The sequence below is a fragment of the Hippopotamus amphibius genome, chromosome 3 (genome assembly GCF_030028045.1).
Source record: "Hippopotamus amphibius kiboko isolate mHipAmp2 chromosome 3, mHipAmp2.hap2, whole genome shotgun sequence".
NCBI classification, from domain to species: domain Eukaryota; kingdom Metazoa; phylum Chordata; class Mammalia; order Artiodactyla; family Hippopotamidae; genus Hippopotamus; species Hippopotamus amphibius.
Window position 1 is genome coordinate 26,413,337 of NC_080188.1, and position 18,545 is coordinate 26,431,881.

The 18,545-nt window shown below is 40.1% G+C and overlaps 1 protein-coding gene across 5 annotated transcripts in view; it reads right to left on the bottom strand.

The window, feature by feature from the left end:
• TEC (tec protein tyrosine kinase) overlaps positions 1-18,545 on the bottom strand; it is a 141,521-nt gene that overhangs the window by 81,064 nt on the left and 41,912 nt on the right. For all 5 annotated transcript variants that reach the window (XM_057728009.1, XM_057728012.1, XM_057728008.1 and 2 more), the window contains one exon: positions 8,934-9,119. In XM_057728009.1, the coding sequence (XP_057583992.1) occupies positions 8,934-9,071 (138 nt within the window). In that variant the 5' untranslated portion in view covers positions 9,072-9,119. The remainder of the gene's footprint in view (positions 1-8,933; positions 9,120-18,545) is intronic.

Here is an 18,545-nt window from a genome sequence, read left to right on the forward strand (position 1 = left end):
GAAATGCTGATTTTTCTTACAGCTATTGTCTCTTTCATCATGATACAAATAATTAATGAATACACCACAACTATCGGGCTTCCCTGGTGGCGCCGTGGTTAAGAATCCGCCTGCCAATGCAGAGGGCACGGGCTCAAGCCCTGGTCCGGGAAGATCCCACATGCCTCAGAGCAACTAAGCCCATGAGCCACAACTACTGAGCCTGTGCTCTAGAGCCTATGAGCCACAACTATTGAGCCCATATGCCACAACTACTGAAGCCTGTGCACCTAGAGCCTGTGCTCCACAACAAGAGAAGCCACCACAATAAGAAGCCAGCACACCACAATGAAGAGTAGCCCCCACTCTCCACAACTAGAGAAAGCCTGCATGCAGCAATAAAGACCCAACACAGCCAATAAATAAATAAATAAACAAATTTTTTATTAAAAAAAAAAAAACACAGAGAACTATCATAGCCAGATCCAAAAGTATCTTTTGAGATCTAGAATCCTTTTATTATTTTACTTTTAAGTAGCATTAGGACCAAACCTTTGATTACACTCCCTCTTCATTTACTAGAAATTACTCATACTGGACTGTTCGCCATAAAATGCTTTACATGACTAATAACTGTTTGACACAGAAGAAGAAAAAGTTAAAATTGAGGTAGGGGAGAGAGAAAGGGAGGCAGGAATAAGTGATTTCTACTCATCCCAGTGGACCAGGCTAATATAACTTATTTCACGGGAAGGTGATCTTCAGCTCCTAATGATGACCATGGGAATGAGAATGAGAGCAGGAGAACTATAATGACTTTTCAGTCCAATTTCATGTTTATGGACTCTCGTATACTATCACTGAGTATTCATGATATAGTTGGCATTTTACACCAAAGGACAAAGGACAGTATTTCTTCCATACATTTCTCTTCCTTGCACCGTGGACACTTACAAACTTTATGTCTTGACCTACTAAATGCAATGTGTGATCAGGGATTAGATCCTGGATTAGGGTAAGGAGAGGAGGCTGAGAAACAGCTATGAAGACATCAGTGGAATGATGGATGAAATTTGACTATGGACTCCGGACCAGATAACAGTATTATATCAGTGTTACACGTCTTGATTTTGATCATTGTACTGTGCTTCTAAAAGAGAATGGCTTTATTCTCTTTTAGAGATACACAATACACAATGACTTATTTAGTGGCAAAAGGGGACTGTCTACAACTTACTTTCTAATGGTTCAGAAAACATGCATATGAAGAGAAAGAGACCAAGGAAGAGACCAAGAGAATGACAGAGCAAATGGGGCAACCACAGGCAATTTGTGAATGTGAGTAAAGATTACTTGAGAGTTCCTTGTACTACTCTTGCAACTTTTCTGCAAGCTTGAAACTATAGCAAAATTAAAAGTTAAAAAATATTGGGACTTCCCTGGTGGCGCAGGGGTTGAGAATCTACCTGCTAATGCAGGGGACATGTATTCGAGCCCTGGTCCAGGAAGATCCCACATGCCACGGAGCAACCAGGCCTGTGCCCCACAACTGCTGAGCCCTTGCGTCACAACTACTGAAGCCCTCACACCTAGAGCCCGTGCTCCGCAACAGGAGAGGCCACCTTGATAAGAAGCCCATGCACCACAACAAAGAGTAGCCCCCACCCGCCACAACTAGAAAAAGCCCATGCACAGCAACAAAGACCCAACGGAGTCAAAAATTTTTAAAATAAATTTTTTTTTAAAGGTACAAAAATATTTTAGGAGTGTGGATGGAACAAATGGCATTCTCCCCCTTTTCTGTCTTAAATAGGTTCTGCTTCCTAGAGGGAAAAAAACAGTGAATATTGTTAAATGAAAATGGATAATTTAGCAAATTAAGAGGGTAAATTAGACCCCAGAACTTCAGACCTGCATCTTGGCTCTTTTAAGTGATTAGGAAGGTCAGATCCAGGACAGTAGAATAAGAAAACAGATATGAACCAAAAGTGGCAGAAGAGACACCAGAGAGGAAACTGAGACACAAGACAGGAAACTGATACAACTGTATTTCAGAAACAAGGAAACTCAACTGCCAAAAAGAAAATGAGTTTTCATGGGATAACAGAGTTGAGAATTTTCAGAGCCCTAGTACCCTAACCACTGTACTGTCTATATCTAGAGCTGTCCCACTTTTTACAAGCTGATGAATTGTCTGGTAGCCTCTAAAGTCTGATGCAAGTGCTTCCAACTGTCCTGTAGCAAAAGAAACTATTTCTTCCACCCCACACTCACCCCCCAGAACCCTAGAAAGTGCTAGAAGATATAAATCTTCAGGTAGCAATTAGAAGGGTCCTATAAACCTATGCTTCCCACTGGAAGTCCACCTAGTCTAGGAATACAACTAAGGGAGAAATGTCTGACCATTTCAGAACCTTAATAAGCTTTTATGCCTACATCACTAGCATCTCCAGGTTCCTGGGGATGGTCAAGAAAACAACCCTATATGGCCCAGGAGACCTTAATAGAAATATGGGCGGTTGCCCAGCATATTCAAGAGACTCATGCCATCATCTTGTAACTACCTCCACTATCCTGACAGTTAATCTGGGTAAAAGGTGAAATTTTCAAGCATCTCATCACATAGAATGTTTGATTTCAGGACAAGTGAAATAAAATGATAAGGGAGGCCTTACAGGAAGAGCAGTGAACTCAGAGTAAGAATATCAAGGCTCAAATCCTGACTCTTCTGCTTATTAAGAGCTTAATAACCTTTCTGGTTGTTCACGATGTTTACATAGGATAACTCTGCCCTGCCTGCTCCTAAGGGATGAGGTCTCCCCACGTCTCCTTTGAATCATCCACCCATCCGACGTGTACTGAGGTGTCAACTTTGCACTGAACTCTCAGAAATACGAAGATAGGAAAGCTATGAGCCCTGCCCTCAAAGAGCTTAAAGTCCAACAGGGGACACAGATATATAGATAAAGTCAAGGAACCAAGATGTCACAATAAAAATATGGACAGGGCACAGAGGCGAGCTGAGTCAGAAGAGGTAAGTGATTACTAGGGCACGCAACACACTTCTGATGGATAAAATAGACGTGGATGGATAGATCCTGGCAGGCAGGTAGAGGAATATATCACTCCAAGCTGACTGAACAATATTAACAAAGGCAAAATGAGAAAGAGTAACTGCAGGTAAAAGACACAGCAGGGGATGGAGGAATGAGAGAGGCAAGACAAGGAAAAAGGGCGTCAAGTACCTTGTATTCCAAGCTAAGGAGTTTTAACTTGATCCTAGAGCAGATGCAAAGCTACAAGTTTTCAAAATACCTCTGATGGTTGTATAGTTGAAAGATGAAGATTCAAAACTAAAATCAACTAGGGCAGTGACCTACCAAGAGAAGGAAGTTGGGAACTGCAATAAGGCTGTAATAAAGGGAAGAAGAACTCATGGGACTTGGTAACAGTTTGGATGTGTGCTGGGTTGAAATAGTGATGACAAAGGAGTTAAGGGTGTAAAGAGACAATACACGTATATGAAAGCAATTTCTAAACTACAAAAACAATTGAATAACATTTTTTATAAAGTCCAATTAGATAGTGGCAGAATCAGGCAAAAACCCTAGTTTTGTCTGACGTTAATTTTCTTCTACCACAAAGAAATTTTTTAAAAAAATCCGGGTATACAGGGATATATGTATAAATACAGCTGATTCACTTTGGTGTACCTCAAAAACTGGTACAAGAGTGTAAAGCAATTATATTCCAATAAAGAGCTTAAAAAAATCATAACTGAAAATAGTAAATTAAAATATCCTCAAAAGTTTTAAAACAGGGATTTCCCTGGTGGTCCAGTAGGTAAGACTCCATGCTCCCAATGCAGGAGGGCCCGAGTTCAACACCTGGTCAGGGAACTAGATACCACATGCATGTCACAACTAAGTAGTCGCATGCCACAACTAACAAGTATGCATGCCTCAACTAAGATCCCACATGCTGTAACTAAGACCCAGTGCAGCCAAAATAAATAAATTAACAATATAAAAAATGGTTTAAAATAAAACGTTATCTGTATTAGAGAGAGATTTAATAAATTTTTTTCCTAATTTTCCCTGGAGTATCAAGGTTGTTTCAAAGATAGGCTTTAAAGAAATAGCCCTGCAATTCATTAGTATTTGACCTTGTGTAAGTTCTTAAACTTTCTGAGCCTCATACCACTCCCTTTGAAGTGGGGGTACTAATAAGACTTCATATAGTATAGTTTTTAGGAACAAAGAAAATAATGCATGTACTTATTGCCTGGCCTGTATTTCATACTCAATAATTTGTATCGTAATTACTACTAATGTGCAGGAAAGAGTTAACATAACAGGACTATGATGCTGGAAAAGGTCTGCTTACAATGTTGGTCGTTGGCTGGCATCTGGCAACTTGGACTTTGAGGGGGGGAGGGCTCTACCAGTCCCAGAGCTGATCAGAATAGCTCATTGGGCCTAAACTGTTTGTGTAAATAATCTGGTTTATGCTGAACCCCTGCTTTCCTGCTGGAGTCTGGAATATTAGTACATGCTTACACAGAGGGTGCCTGTGTGACCAGCTTCTAAATGAAAACCTTGGCCACTGAGTCTCTAATGAGGTTCCCAGTTAGAAAACATTTCACAATTGTCACAATTGGGTAAAGGAGAAATTATACATCCCCTTTGTGGCTCTGCTGAGAAAGGACTCTTGCAAGCTTATGCCTGGTTTCCTCCAGACCTGCCCCATGCATCTTTTCCCTTACTAATTTTGCTTTTTCTTCTTTCACTGAAATAAATCAGAGCAGTAAGTTAAACTCTATGCAGAGTCCTGTGAGTTCCCCTAGTAAATCACTGAACCTGAGGGTAGCCTTGGGGATCCCTGACACAACTAGTCTCCCTATTCCTCAACCTTAAAAACTACTTGTCAGTTTTCATACCAGAGGAGTATTACAGACAATAAACCAACCAAATTGGTAATACCAAAGTCCAATTATAAAATTTCCTGATTTCTTAGCTAACAATAGTTGCAGATTTACATGCTACATGAAATTTTTATATTCAAATATCTCAACATATAGAAATCTCTCCATTCCTTGTTTTCTCACCATTATTTAATAGGCCTTTTTTCTGATTAAACTCCAACCCTGTTCTTCCCTGGATTCCATCTCGAAACCATGTGGAGGCTCCAGCAGAATGTCAGGTGGTCTAAGCCATGTGTCATTTAGTTCCCTGACCAGAAAGCAAGACCACGGTTTCCTTTGTTGTGTTATTATGAGAAGAGCAAACAATACAAATTGTCAGTAAGATCTTTTATTGGTTCACTAGAAGATGCAGAAACATAAGCCAGCTGAGGAAGAGCAAGGAGGACAAATCAAAGAATGGCCCACCGTGGAAACTGAAACACAAGTTTTCCAACATCAGACTTGGAAGAAACAGCTTGACTGAATTTCTCATCATCTAGCACAGATTTTCTTAGCATATAAAAAGTACAATAAACTATACGTACTAGAAAATTTTTCAACAAAAGCTTATTGCCATCCTATTGAAGGAGCTGGGGTCCAGAGGACCAGGAAGACTGATATCTGACTCACACTGTGATTAACTGAGAGGTTTGTTGGTTTTTTTTTTTTTTTAGTTATCTATTTATTTATTTATTTGGCTGCATTGGGTCTTAGTTGCGACACCCGGGATCTTCCATAGCGGCGCACAGGCTCATTGTTGCAGCACGTGGGCTCCAGAGTGAGGGCTCAGTAGTTGCCCCGCGCAGACTTAGTTGCCCTGCGGTATGAGGGATCTTAGTTCCCCGACCAGGGATCGAAACCATGTCCCCTGCATTGGAAGGCAGAGTCTTAACTACTGGACCACGAGGGAAGTCCCAACTGAGAGTTTTAATAAAGGATTAGTGTCATTTAATTGCTACAAAAAACTATGAATCATAGCTACTACATCAATCAGTAGCCTACCCACTGTTTTTCTTTTAAAAACAGAACTATGAACAACTAAAATAAATATCTCTGGGGCTACCCCAGAATGGCCCCCATGGTTTTTCTAATCCACCTAGAGTCTTATATTTTTAACAAAATACATTTTTTTTAAATACCCGTTGATTCTTGAGACTTCCCTCGTGGCACAGTGGTTAAGAATCCGTCTGCCAATGCAGGGGACACGGGTTTGATCCCTGGTCTGGGAAGATCCCACATGCTGCGGAGCAACTAAGCCCATGCGCCACAACTACTGAACCTTGCTCTAGAGCCCGTGAGCCACAACTACTGAGCCCAAGTGCCGCAACTACTGAAGCCCATGCTCCACAACAAGAGAAGCCACCGCAATGAGAAGCCCAAGCACCGCAATGAAGAGTAGCCCCCACTCACTGCAACTAGAGACAGCTCATGTGCAGCTAGGAAGACCCAATGCAGCCAATTAATAAATAAATAATTTTATTAAAAAAAAAAAAAAAGAATCCAGAATCCCTCCTTTAAAGAAAAAACAAACCTGTTGATTCTCATGGGTTACCCACATCACAGCCCTTTTTGGATCACAGCTTCAAGGGCAAGGGAGATTAAAACAAGAATATTTATCCATGGAACACAGAGAACTGGGCACATGAACCCAAACAGGGAAGAAACATAACCGTGAAGTACTACTGGGCTTACCTAGGAGCCAGGATGAGATCTGTCAAGAAGGAATTCAGCCCAGTACTATCAGAACTTTTATTTTCTCAAGAATTCGGATTCTTATCTTAATATTCCTAACTTTTTAATATAGGTAGCTCTTCATTATTAACTATGGGACGCAAACAAATATGCAACCACATTCCAACTGAAGGTCGTAAGTTTGCCAGCGAACATTAGTCCCTGAGAAAAAAACCCAGGAGGGGTCAAAATGCCAAGGTCATGGGAAGAGGGGGGGTTCAGGCAGGACTAGCTAAGGGGACTAGGCTCCCTGGGCTGGTTATCAGTAGCCAGAAAGGAGACAGATTCCTTTTTTTTTTTACTTGAAGTATAGTTGATTTACAATATTGCATAAGTTTCAAGCACACAGCACAGTGACAGGTTTTTGCAGATTATATGCCATTATAAGTTATTATAAGATATTGGGTATAATTCCCTATGATCTACAGTAAATCAATGCTAAGTGTCAGAGGCTGGGCTTTTACATGTTGTGACAACCTCCCCATTCTGTCCTTTCTGGTTCTCATGGTGGCTGAGGCTGCTGCCAGGAAGGACAGGGGGTCAGGTTCTCAAATAAGAGGGTTTCCACTGTTCTCTTTATTCTGCTTAAGCTGAAGCAATTAGGGCACTTCTAACTTTGCATCATCTTTGTATTATCATTTATCATCTTTAAAGGGACTTAACAGTTGCAATGTATTTCAACTGTATCAGTCCATATTGCTAAGCAGGTAATGTAGGTTTCTGAGGTTTTTTTGGTTAGTAAAGGACCACACTTTCCCTCATTTACTGTTATATTTCTATTCTTCTCTTATTATATTATTCAAATGATAACGAATCATTATCAAACAGCAAAAAAATTGTTAGTTTCCCCTTAAAATTTATTTTTAGATTTTAAAATAATTCATATTTCTACTCTTATCTGAAACCCTTTTGGAATCCTGACTTTTTCAGATTTAATAAATGTAATATAGCACTTATACCATATACACTCTCAGCAAGAACTGGACAGCCCCACATAACTAAACACATTAATATTTCTGCACACACATACATGCAAAAAGAAAAATCACACTAAGATGAAGACTAAAAATAGCTTCATCTAAGGTCAGGTTTTGCAACCGAAAGAGTTTTTGAAGTTTGGGACTTCAGCATTTGGGGGATTTAGGAAGGTGGATAAAGAATTATAGTCCTAAATTACATGAACCTGCAGAATGCCACAATGACAAGGTCACAATGACAAGCCACAGCAGAAAGTAACAGAGTTGAGGACCACCAGTGAGAAGCAATGCCATTCTGTCTGTATTGGGAGAACCAAAATACAGAGAAATCAGTGGGAGAAATAAGTGGAAGTAAAAAAAAAATAAAAACGAGTAAATCCATTTCTGAGGAAGGTGCTCTAGGAAAATAGTAGAATTAAATAAAATAAAATCAAACATCGAGATCACCAACAATCTACTGTAACCAACCAGATGATGGCAGGTGGTCAACAAGGGCAAGCCAGTCTCCCCAGCCATTTCCTAGAAGCCAAGAACACTTCTAAAAGGGAGGAACGTGGCTGGACCCGCAGTACTAGATGATGCATTCCCACGACGGCAGGAGAAAAAAGGTGGGTCAGAGGCCACCATATGTGCCTGCACCTCATCTAGGGCTACAACCAGAGGCTAAAACAACTGAAAAGCCAGGAACTGGCTGACAGTATGGCCCCCGCTCTGCCACCTGCTCACTGACCAAGTTCTTAGCAAGTCACTGCCCCCTGCTCCCATCAAAGGAACTTTGCATTAGCTGCTTATCACAAAAAAAGTCGAACAGCTACGCTGTTGATCAACTTCACCAAATCATTAACCAGTTTTAAGTAACTTTCACTTAATAATGAAGACATATTCATACAAAGTGATGGACACAGACACACAGTTTTTATGTGCTAAAGAAGACTTGGTACATAATATGACAGTTTATGGAAAAGAACCATGTACACAACATACTTCATGAATTCCACAAGGATCTAAAACTGACATAGGAATCTGTTCTCCCTAACACATTCATTCAGTAGGCAGATATAAAATGTATACCCATGTACACTACACCCATAATTAACAGACTTGTGAAAAATGTCTATCCATATCCGAAACTTTATCTTTCAAATCCAAATGATAACAAATCATTACCTTAACTTCATTAACCTGAAGCTTATTCCATAAGATTTGGATGGTGTGGAGAATGTCAGTATTATAAAATAGTATCATCACGGAAAGCAGCAAAGTAAATTCTGATTGTCTCCTACCTCTGCTCGACCCTCGTAGTAGGTTAACATGGACTTTGTTAGCACAAAAAGTCTCTCTTTGTAGTTTAAGGGCGACGTCTTCTTTTTCTGTTGTGACCTTTTAATAAGAATCTCTTCCAGAATAGTGTTAAAATTCATCTCGGTCTTCTGATCACTGTTTCTCCTGCCATTGAAGATCCCGGTGTTCTAAAGTAAGAAAATAAACAGTTGAAATAAAACGCGACACGTTAATTATCCAAGAATGCCGTCGTTCCAAATTACCAATGTAGATTTTACCCTGACCACAGCTGGAGCCAAGGAATGTTCCTCTATGCACCAGGACTGAAAATGCCCAGGGCATGAAAGGTCAACCTCCTCTTCTTCCCCAGCCCCATCCTGTTCCTCCATGTCCCAGGCTTTCATGAGAAAATCTCATCAAGGTTTGCCATGTTGACGGCTCACTCCTTTGTCCCTCCCTGCCACCTCTTAGCTTGCTGGCACTCTCTTCTGCTATCTGATTGCAGGGAAACAAATATCTCAGTGGGAAATGTGCACTTCATCACCTGCATGGCTGGTTTAGGCTGATATTTAAATTGCCTCAGGATCTTGGTATATGAAACAGACAAGCACACAGGCACAGTAGACTTGTGAACAAAATGAATTACCACAGTGGTGGACAGCATGCAATCTCCAGCTCTAATAAGGATGTAATCTTGATCAAGCATCCTCATCCCCAGAACCACGAAGATGTTCTCTGATACCCACACTACTCTTCCCTATGGCTCCTGTCTCAACCACAAGAAAAAAGGACATCTACCCAGTTACAGCTAACCCTACTGAGCTAATCTACCCCACGCAGCTGCCCCTCAGGGCAGAGCTCATCTGTATAAGGTCCTAGGTCCTATATCTGGAGCCCCACATCTAGATTATCCATGCCTAGACAATAAGCCTTCTAAAATACAACAAAATTTAACTCTGAAAACCTGAGACAAGATGAATGGACAACAGCCCTTTCTTCCCTTCCCTCCACCACACCCCGACGAGAAGTCATTTCAGTACCAAACCACACAGGCAACAGGAGTCACATGAAGAGCGTAAGTGGTTATCAGAGAGCACAGCCAGGAACTTGACTCTGAGTTTGCCAGTGAAGAATTCTACCATCTTCACACCCAACCCGACACCTCGGAAACATCCTCCAACTCCCTATTACTGAGCTCTCATCATCCAATCAGGCCCTCTGCTTTCTGGAAAGTTACTTTACAATAGTTTAACCTCTGAACATCAGTTTCCTTCATTCATAAAATATGGAGGTAAATACCATAAGGTTACTGTGAGGCTTAATGTGATCTGGGAGAGAACTTAACCTGTTATGAAACTATTATACAGGGCTTCCTAGGGGGCGCAGTGGTTGAGAATCCGCCTGCCAATGCAGGGAACACGGGTTTGATCCCTTCTCCAGGAAGATCCCCAAAAGAAAAAAAAATAAAATAAAAAACTACTATACAAATGTTTATTATTGTTATTTTTTTCATCCCAATGCTCTTTTCCTAGTGCAAAGAATTAGGATCTGGGCCATGACAGGAGCTTTCCAACTGGTCTTCTTTTCACCCCCAGCTCCTGCCACATTTTATTCAAATCACATGCCCCTTATTCCCACTGGATCAACCTTCAAAGATACCACTTTCATCATGCCATTTCATTCATCAGAAATCCTCAATCCCGCCCCAAAGTCCTCCCCATCACCTGCAAGATAAAGTCAAAACTCCTCAGCCAAAACACTGGACATTGTCCACCATCCAGCTGCAGCCTAACATCCAATCTTTACTTCCACTGCTCCCCAAACACTCCACACACCAGTCAAAATAATCAGCATTCATTCCCTGGCCTAAAAAGTCCCCTCTCTCCACCCATGAAAACTCTACTAGTTCACAATTCACCTCCCTAATGAAGCCTTTTCTGATGATTCCAATTAATTAAAAACCATCCAGTTCCTGTACCTGTGAGCTCTGTGTCATCCATCATAGAGTTCATCGTTGTCTTCCATGTTCTAGAGCGATGGATGTACATAGTTTAACTCTCACCTAAATTTTAAGCTCCTAGAAGAATAGTTCTCAACCTTAAGTGCACACTAGAATCATGTAGGGAAGTTTTTTAGGAACACAGATGTCCAGTATCCATATCCAGATACTCTGAATTGGTCTGGGGTGGGGTCCAGGGCAGCATGACTTAATGTACAGGTAGATCTGAGAGCCACTATCTTAAATGAAGAGAAACTGGGCTCTTACACTAACTCTTTATAACACTCTTGGTGCTTAGGGCAGCCTCTCAATTAGCAGCTGGATAACAGACCCAACTGAGCCACTATCCTAAGCTTTGAAGTCAGAGAAAAAAGCTCTTGTTCCTTTGATTCTAGGTTGCTCATCTTTATTTTAAATTAAAATTTTGGTACTCTATCTTTTTGTTCCTGAGAAACTGTCGATGTGTAAATACCACTTACTTGGAAATCAAATTTTCATCTTTGTGCGACATATTTTCAATGCAGGGTAAAAATGACAACTTAAAAGAATGGCATGTAAGGGGAAAGCAAGCTATGCCCTGGAAAACAGGCCATATGCAAATATGTAGTTTCCAGCCCAGGGGGCAATACCGTAGTTACCAAATGGAAGGCAGACTTTTGGAAAGCCCAGGAGAAGTGGGGCATGGCTCATCTGCAGTGCTAGAAGCAAGAGGCCTCAACACCAGGGACAGGGAGAACTATTTCATGGTGAATGCGTTGAAAAAAAAATCTAATCTGATTTGTACAAGAGATTAATAGTCATACACAGAATCATATCATTTGAATCAAAACAACTAGCCATCACCTAGTCTATCTTGCTCATTTCAAAAATTAAAAAGCTGAGGTTTAAAATGTAAAATAGATAGCTGTGGGAATTTGCTGCATAACATAGGGAGATAAACTTGATGTTGCGTGATGACTTAGAGGGCCAGGATAGGGAAGGTGGGAGGGAGTCGCGGGAGGGAGGGGATATGAGGATATATGTATAAATACAGCTGATTCACTTTGGTGTACCTCAAAAAGAGGCACAAGAGTGTAAAGCAATTATATTCCAATAAAGAGCTTTAAAAAAAAAAAAAGCTGAGGTTTAGAAAATTTAGTGACTTGCTCAAGGTCACACAAACCAAGACTAGAAAAGAAGTCTCCTGGTTTCAAGTGAAAAGCTCTCTCCAGCATTTCCTACCACACAATTAAAAGTTCAATGCTTTAATAATCTGTTGGTCAGTGGGAAATCCTCGTCAGAGAACACTGTTAAAGTTCATATAAATGAAGGAAAATACTCATGTAGATTTCCAGTTAAAGATGGAGGGTCGACCCTACATATTAGCCTAGGCTCCCTCCTGAAATCCCATTAAATCAGTTCTTTGCTGTTGTTGATGTGGTTATCACTAAGGAATTAACTCTCAAGGAAATAGGAAACAGGACAGGAGATAAAATTTGGGGCACTGTAAAGCAAATAAATACGTGGTAGGTTCATCTGGGAAGAAGCCTGGATATAACCAGTTTATGCTGCAAAACCTCCAAGTAGCTCAGGAATCAGCAGAACTTGGTATCTCTAAAAGTGGTGGTAAAGCAGTTAGAGCAAAAGAATCATTTATGGGTCTGTGTAAGAGACTCCCCAAGTCCCCTCTCCATGTCATACAGCTAGATGACTAAACTTCCCCAAACCTGGAAGAAAACTAGAAGTTTATTTTATAAACACTATGAAACAGAGTATCTCTATACTGGGAGAAACTATAAACAGCTGAGGCTAGGAGTACCATACTGCAAAGAGGGCTTAAGTGAAACTGTACAAGTGTATATACTCAATGTTGAGACCACTCAGCTCTCTTCTCCCACCTAACTCCGCAATATTGGATAAGCTGTGTACTATGAGAAAAGACCTAAAGATGCAGACACAGGAGAGCTCCCCAACAGAAATGGCTCAGGAAAGCCTAGTCAGCAAGTTCCACTGAACAAAGCTTCCAATTGACTTTTTAGAGCCCCACTCATGAATGAGAGAAAATCAAGGATCAGCAGACAGCTAAGGAATGATTCTAATGTGAATTCAAACATGGGAAACAACAAATGGGAAAAAAAAGCAACTTGGAGGAAACAAAGATTTTGCAAAGAAAAGACAGTGCTTAAAAAAAAAAAACAAAAAACAAAACCCTCAGGACTTCCCTGGTGGCGCAGTGGTTAAGAATCCGCCTGCCAATGGAGGGGACACGGATTCAAGCCCTGGAGCCCCGGTCCAGGAATATCTCACATGCCTCGGAGCAACTAAGCCTGTGCACTACAACTAATGAGCCTGCGTTCTAGAGCCCTCGAGCCACAACTACTGAGCCCACATGCTGCAACTACTGAAGCCTGGGCGCCTAGAGCCCAGCATTCCGCAACAAGAGAAATCACCAAAGTGAAAAGCCCATGCATGGCAACAAAGAGTAGCCTCCGCTCGCCACAACTAGAGAGAAAAGCCCGCATGCAGCAATGAAGATCCAAAGCAGCCAAAAATAAATAAATAAAAAATTAAAATTAAAAAAAACACCTCAATAAAAACAGTTAAAAGATACTGCATGCATGAAATAAGGTGAGGATACAGGCAGAATAAAGAACAGAGAGCCAGAAAAGAGAAAAAATAAGATAGAAATGAAAAGTTCAACAGAAGAGTTAGAATATAAAGTTGAGGAAATCTCCCAAATAAGAAAAAGTCAGTAAAATTAAAACTTGGAGAGAAAATATAATCTTCTGGACCCATCCAGAAAATTTAGCATCTGAAACATAGGAATTCCAGAAGGAGAAAACAATGAGAAACCAATCAAAGAAGAAATCCAGGAAAATTTCCCCAGACTGAAGGTTATTTCCAGATTGAAACAGAACCAAACCAAGAAGGATCTCACAAAATTTCAAAATCATGGGGACAAGTAGAAGATTCAGCAAGCTTAAAAACAGGTTTCACAGAAAGGACCAAAATTCATAATAACAATTATCAAGGGCAATACTAGAAGCTAGAAGATAACAAAGGAGAATTTCAAAGGAAATTGATTTCTAACCTAACATTTTATACTCAGCCAAACCATCAATGCAATGACAAGAGAATAAAGACATTTTTCAAATATGCAAGGCTTTAAAATTTTTATCTCCTATTCACCCTCCTCAAATAGCTACTTGAGGACATACTCTGTCTAAATAAAGAAGTAAACCACAAAATACACAGAATCCTGGAAACAAGGGTTTCAACACAAAAGAGGTAAGGAGACTCCCAGATGACAGTGAAGGGAAATCCTAAGATGACGCTGAGCAACAAACCGAGAGCAACCAGGCCAAATTAGACCAAGGTAGAAGTTTCTTGGAAGGAATTACTCCAGGAGATGAACCTGAAGGTGTTGGGAGAAGATTCACAATAAATTAGTTAAAACTTAGCAAACCTAAAAATAATACATCAATTTCAGGGAAAACAAAAAATTGTGCAGTAAAGGAAAAATAATCACAGTGTGCCACAGAGTTCAGCTACAAATAACATCCAGAATATCATAATAAGGTAAATAATAAATAATCTTACTACTAGGATAAGCAAGTGCAGGAAATGTGCTGTGTGTGGATCCAGAAGTATATTGTGAAAGAAAACTATATCCTCCATAGTACTGGTAGGAAGTCAATACATCATACCTAAAATTAAAACAGCAAGACGTGGCAACATAAGTATGTTACTTAGAGACTGACAATACTAACATGTTTTTTTAAAAACAAAAGTGATGGGACTCCCCTGGTGGTACAGTGGTTAAGAATCCACCTGCATATGCAGGAAGCACAGGTTCGAACCCTGGTCCGGGAAGATCCCACATGCCACACAGTAACTAAGCCCGTGTGCCACAACTGCTCAGCCTGCGTGCCACAACTATGGAGGCCCGCGCCTAGAGCCCATGCTCTGCAACAAGAGAAGCCACCACAATGAGAAGCCCAAGTACTGTGACGAAGAGTAGCCCCTACCCAGCACAACTAGAGAAAGCCTGCACACAGCAATGAAGACCCAATGCAGCCAATAAACAAACAAATAAATAAATAAGTTTAAAAAATTTTAAAAGCAAACAAAAAAAACCCTACAAAAGTGGCTGCCTCTAGGAATCAGAAAATTATTGTAAAATGGCAGTGGAAAGGTATACGTTCTCTATCCTCCTTCCTTAAAACTCTATGCAAGCAATAAAACATTGAAATCAAAGAGGAAGGGACTTCCCTGGTGGCGCAGTGGTTGAGAATCCACCTGCCAATGCAGGAGACACAGGTTTGATCACTGGTCCAGGAAGATCCCACATGCTGCGGAGCAACTAAGCCCCTGCGCCACAATTACTGCACTCTAGAGCCTGTGAGCCCCAACTATTGACCCCGCGTGCCACAACTACTGAAGCCCGTGAGCCTGGAGCCTGTGCTCCACAACAAGAGAAGTCACTTCAACGAGACACCTGCTCGTTGCAACTAGAAAAAGCCTGCTCACAGCAATGAAGACCCAACACAGCCAAAAATGAATTTAAAAAAAAGAAATCAAAGAGGAAGATAATTCCATCTTCCAGTGAACAAAAAGAGGGCCATGAACCCCAAGCTACAAATTATGATACACATATTTACCAAATACTGTGAAAAGGGGACCAAAGTAGGGGAGGAGGCTGAGTAGATTTCCCTTATAGTAAACATCATTGTCCTGAAAGATCAAGCTAATGACCTTTTGATAAGATCAATGAAATCCAGAGGGATAAGCAACCACAGGAGAATCAGGGAGTACTCCTACAGAGTCACTATTTATACAGAAAAATAATAAAATGATCATTACCAAGCTTTTTCTATTTTGCTATGTGTTGGCACTGTTCTAAGCACTAAGCACTTTAGATGTAGTAAATCATTTAATTCAGCAAACCTTCTAAAGTGGCTGCTATTACCTAGTCACACGGTAAGAATAAGAGCCAGATTTTAATATATAGGGAGTCTAACCACAGAGCCTGCACTATTAACCACTACACACACAGCCTCTCCAGCAGACGGGAACGGAAGGAGCATAATGATGTACCATGTTCAGCCTCCTATTTAGCGAGACTGCTAAAAGCAATTCAACTCAATCTCCAGATTTCAACAGAAAATCTATGACTTCCAAGGCATGATTAAGTGGAACACCAACCTCTCAATAGCAAAAACTGAAGAGAGTAAATGGACCTATGTTCAAGCACAAACAGACCCAAGACGTAGAAAACAAACTTATGGTTACCAAAGGGGGAAGGTATGGGGAATAAATTAGGAGTTTGGGATTAACATATACACACTAATATAAATAAATAGATAACTAACAAGGACCTACTATATAGCACAGGGAACTATACTCAATATTTTGCAATAACTGATAAGGGAAAAGAATCTGAAAAAATAAACTTGTAAAAGCGTGTATAACTGAATCATTTTGCTGTACACCTGAAACTAACACAATATTGTAAATCAACTATACTTCAATAAAAATAAATGCATACATACATACATAATTAATTATTTTTAAAAACTGGAGTCTCTCTGAATGAAAGCAATAAGTTTGATGCTCTAAAGTAGAAAATGAAGATGAAACAAAATTTCAGAGTCCTCCAGCTCACTCTCCCAGCCATTTTCCACACCAAAAAGAACTGACCCATTCAGAAATAAGAATCATAAAGGAACCAGCTCTGGGTTACAGATAACTTTTTAAAATAAAACTCAGAGCTGCAACTTAAGCCCCCTTTCTCTGTGTCTCCTTGAAGCTGAATACAACAACACTCTTTTCTTTACTCTGACTGCTAATGGTTAAAAGTTTGAAAAACTGAGACATTAGTCTTTGAACACCAATATTCCTTTTTTTTATTGAAGTATAGTTGATTTACAATATTGTGTTAGATTCAGGTATACAGCAAAGTAATTCAGTTATATTTTTTTCAGATTATTTTCCATTGTAGGTTATTGCAAGATATTGAATATAGTTCCCTGTGCTATACAGCAAATTCTTGTTGCTTATCTTGAATAACTATATTCTGAAGTACAGAATGAACACTGTTTCACCAATGAGAAACCCAAACTACCAAGAAGTTACATTCTTTGTCCAGTGTTGCAAATCTGAGTACCAGACTAATGGATCTCCGTGTCATGGTCCAGCAATTTTGGCCAAAAGATCTAAGAACTCTTTTTCATCATAAAAAAATTCTGCCTGAAAAAGAAAAAATATATATATGGCTACTAAAGCTACCCAGCCTACACTATACACCCTTTCATAACATTTTTAATCAAGGTAACAGAGATGGCTGTGAATTACCAAACGATAGGATGGCAAGGCATTTAATAAATAAGAAACAAACTGCCTAGTTATCAGGGTAGAGAAAGGATGAACCCTTTATAGGAAGGAGCAAAGAGTGATTTAAGGTTGTTGAAATTCTCATCTTACTAGATTAAGCCATATGAAATGGCCAATGTTTGGCAATATTTTACCTACAAAATCAGCAATATTATCTAATTCAATCTAGTACTTGTTAATGCCCTAAGATTAGTAGAGTTTAAAGCCCTCAATTTCAGAATTTATACATCAGAACACATAAGTGCCAATAACACATCTTGTCATAGGTTTATGACAAAGTTAGTGCCTGTTTGCAATTTTAAGAAATCTAGCATGAATAAATATCAGACTGACATTTATCTTAGAAATCAAAATGTGTGCCTGTCACCAGTATCCACAGATTATATTTCATTTTAGAAGTACCTAAAATGGGTGGCTACTATGTAGGAACAAATCTTACCACACTCTCTTCTGCAATGTATACTCTCAGCTTAAACCCCAATTTTATTTTGTAAAAGGGGAATTGAGTAGCAGAAACAGAAGCAAAAAAGGAAAAGAAAAAAAAAAAATGCTAGGCTGACTTACATCAGGATAAAGGGTACATTCTAGGCTCCCCAACTTAACATCATGAATTGGAGCTATTCCAGGATCAGGCAGCTTTGCAGCTCTCAAAAGAAAGTAACATTTTAGCCCTCCGGTCTTCCTTGCCCATAAAACAAAGGCAACCAGGGATAACCCCTATTTTCTTTAAGTCTTGACTGTATCTCCTTGCAGCCAGTTGATATTGTAGCAGGGTACAAAGTTTTGAGTACTTATCTGGGGACCTATTGAACCTAAGTCTAGATAAGAGAAGACTCAAAAGGTCAAAAGGCAAAAGTTACATAGGCCAGCTGCCTTATTTCATCTTTCCTAGTAATGTCGTCCCCAACCAGCCCACTGCCATATGGTGGGTGATTACAGCGTTGCACTGGGGGAACGAGGGATCCTGGAAACAGACTGAACAGGGCTGCACTAAGGATAGTTGTTTCTTATTGTCCACAGGTACATGCACTGATTTAACATGTATTCTTTAAGACAGGTTTGGGTTTTGTTACTGAGTCCAAGCTCGCTCTGCTCACCACACGACAGGCCAATGAACCGAAGATGAGGTGTTCAGGCAAGGAATACGACTTTATTCAGAAAGCCAGCAAACTGAGAAGATGGCAGACTAATGTCTCCTTAAAAACCACCTTATTGGGCTCTGGATGCCAGTTTGTTTTATAGA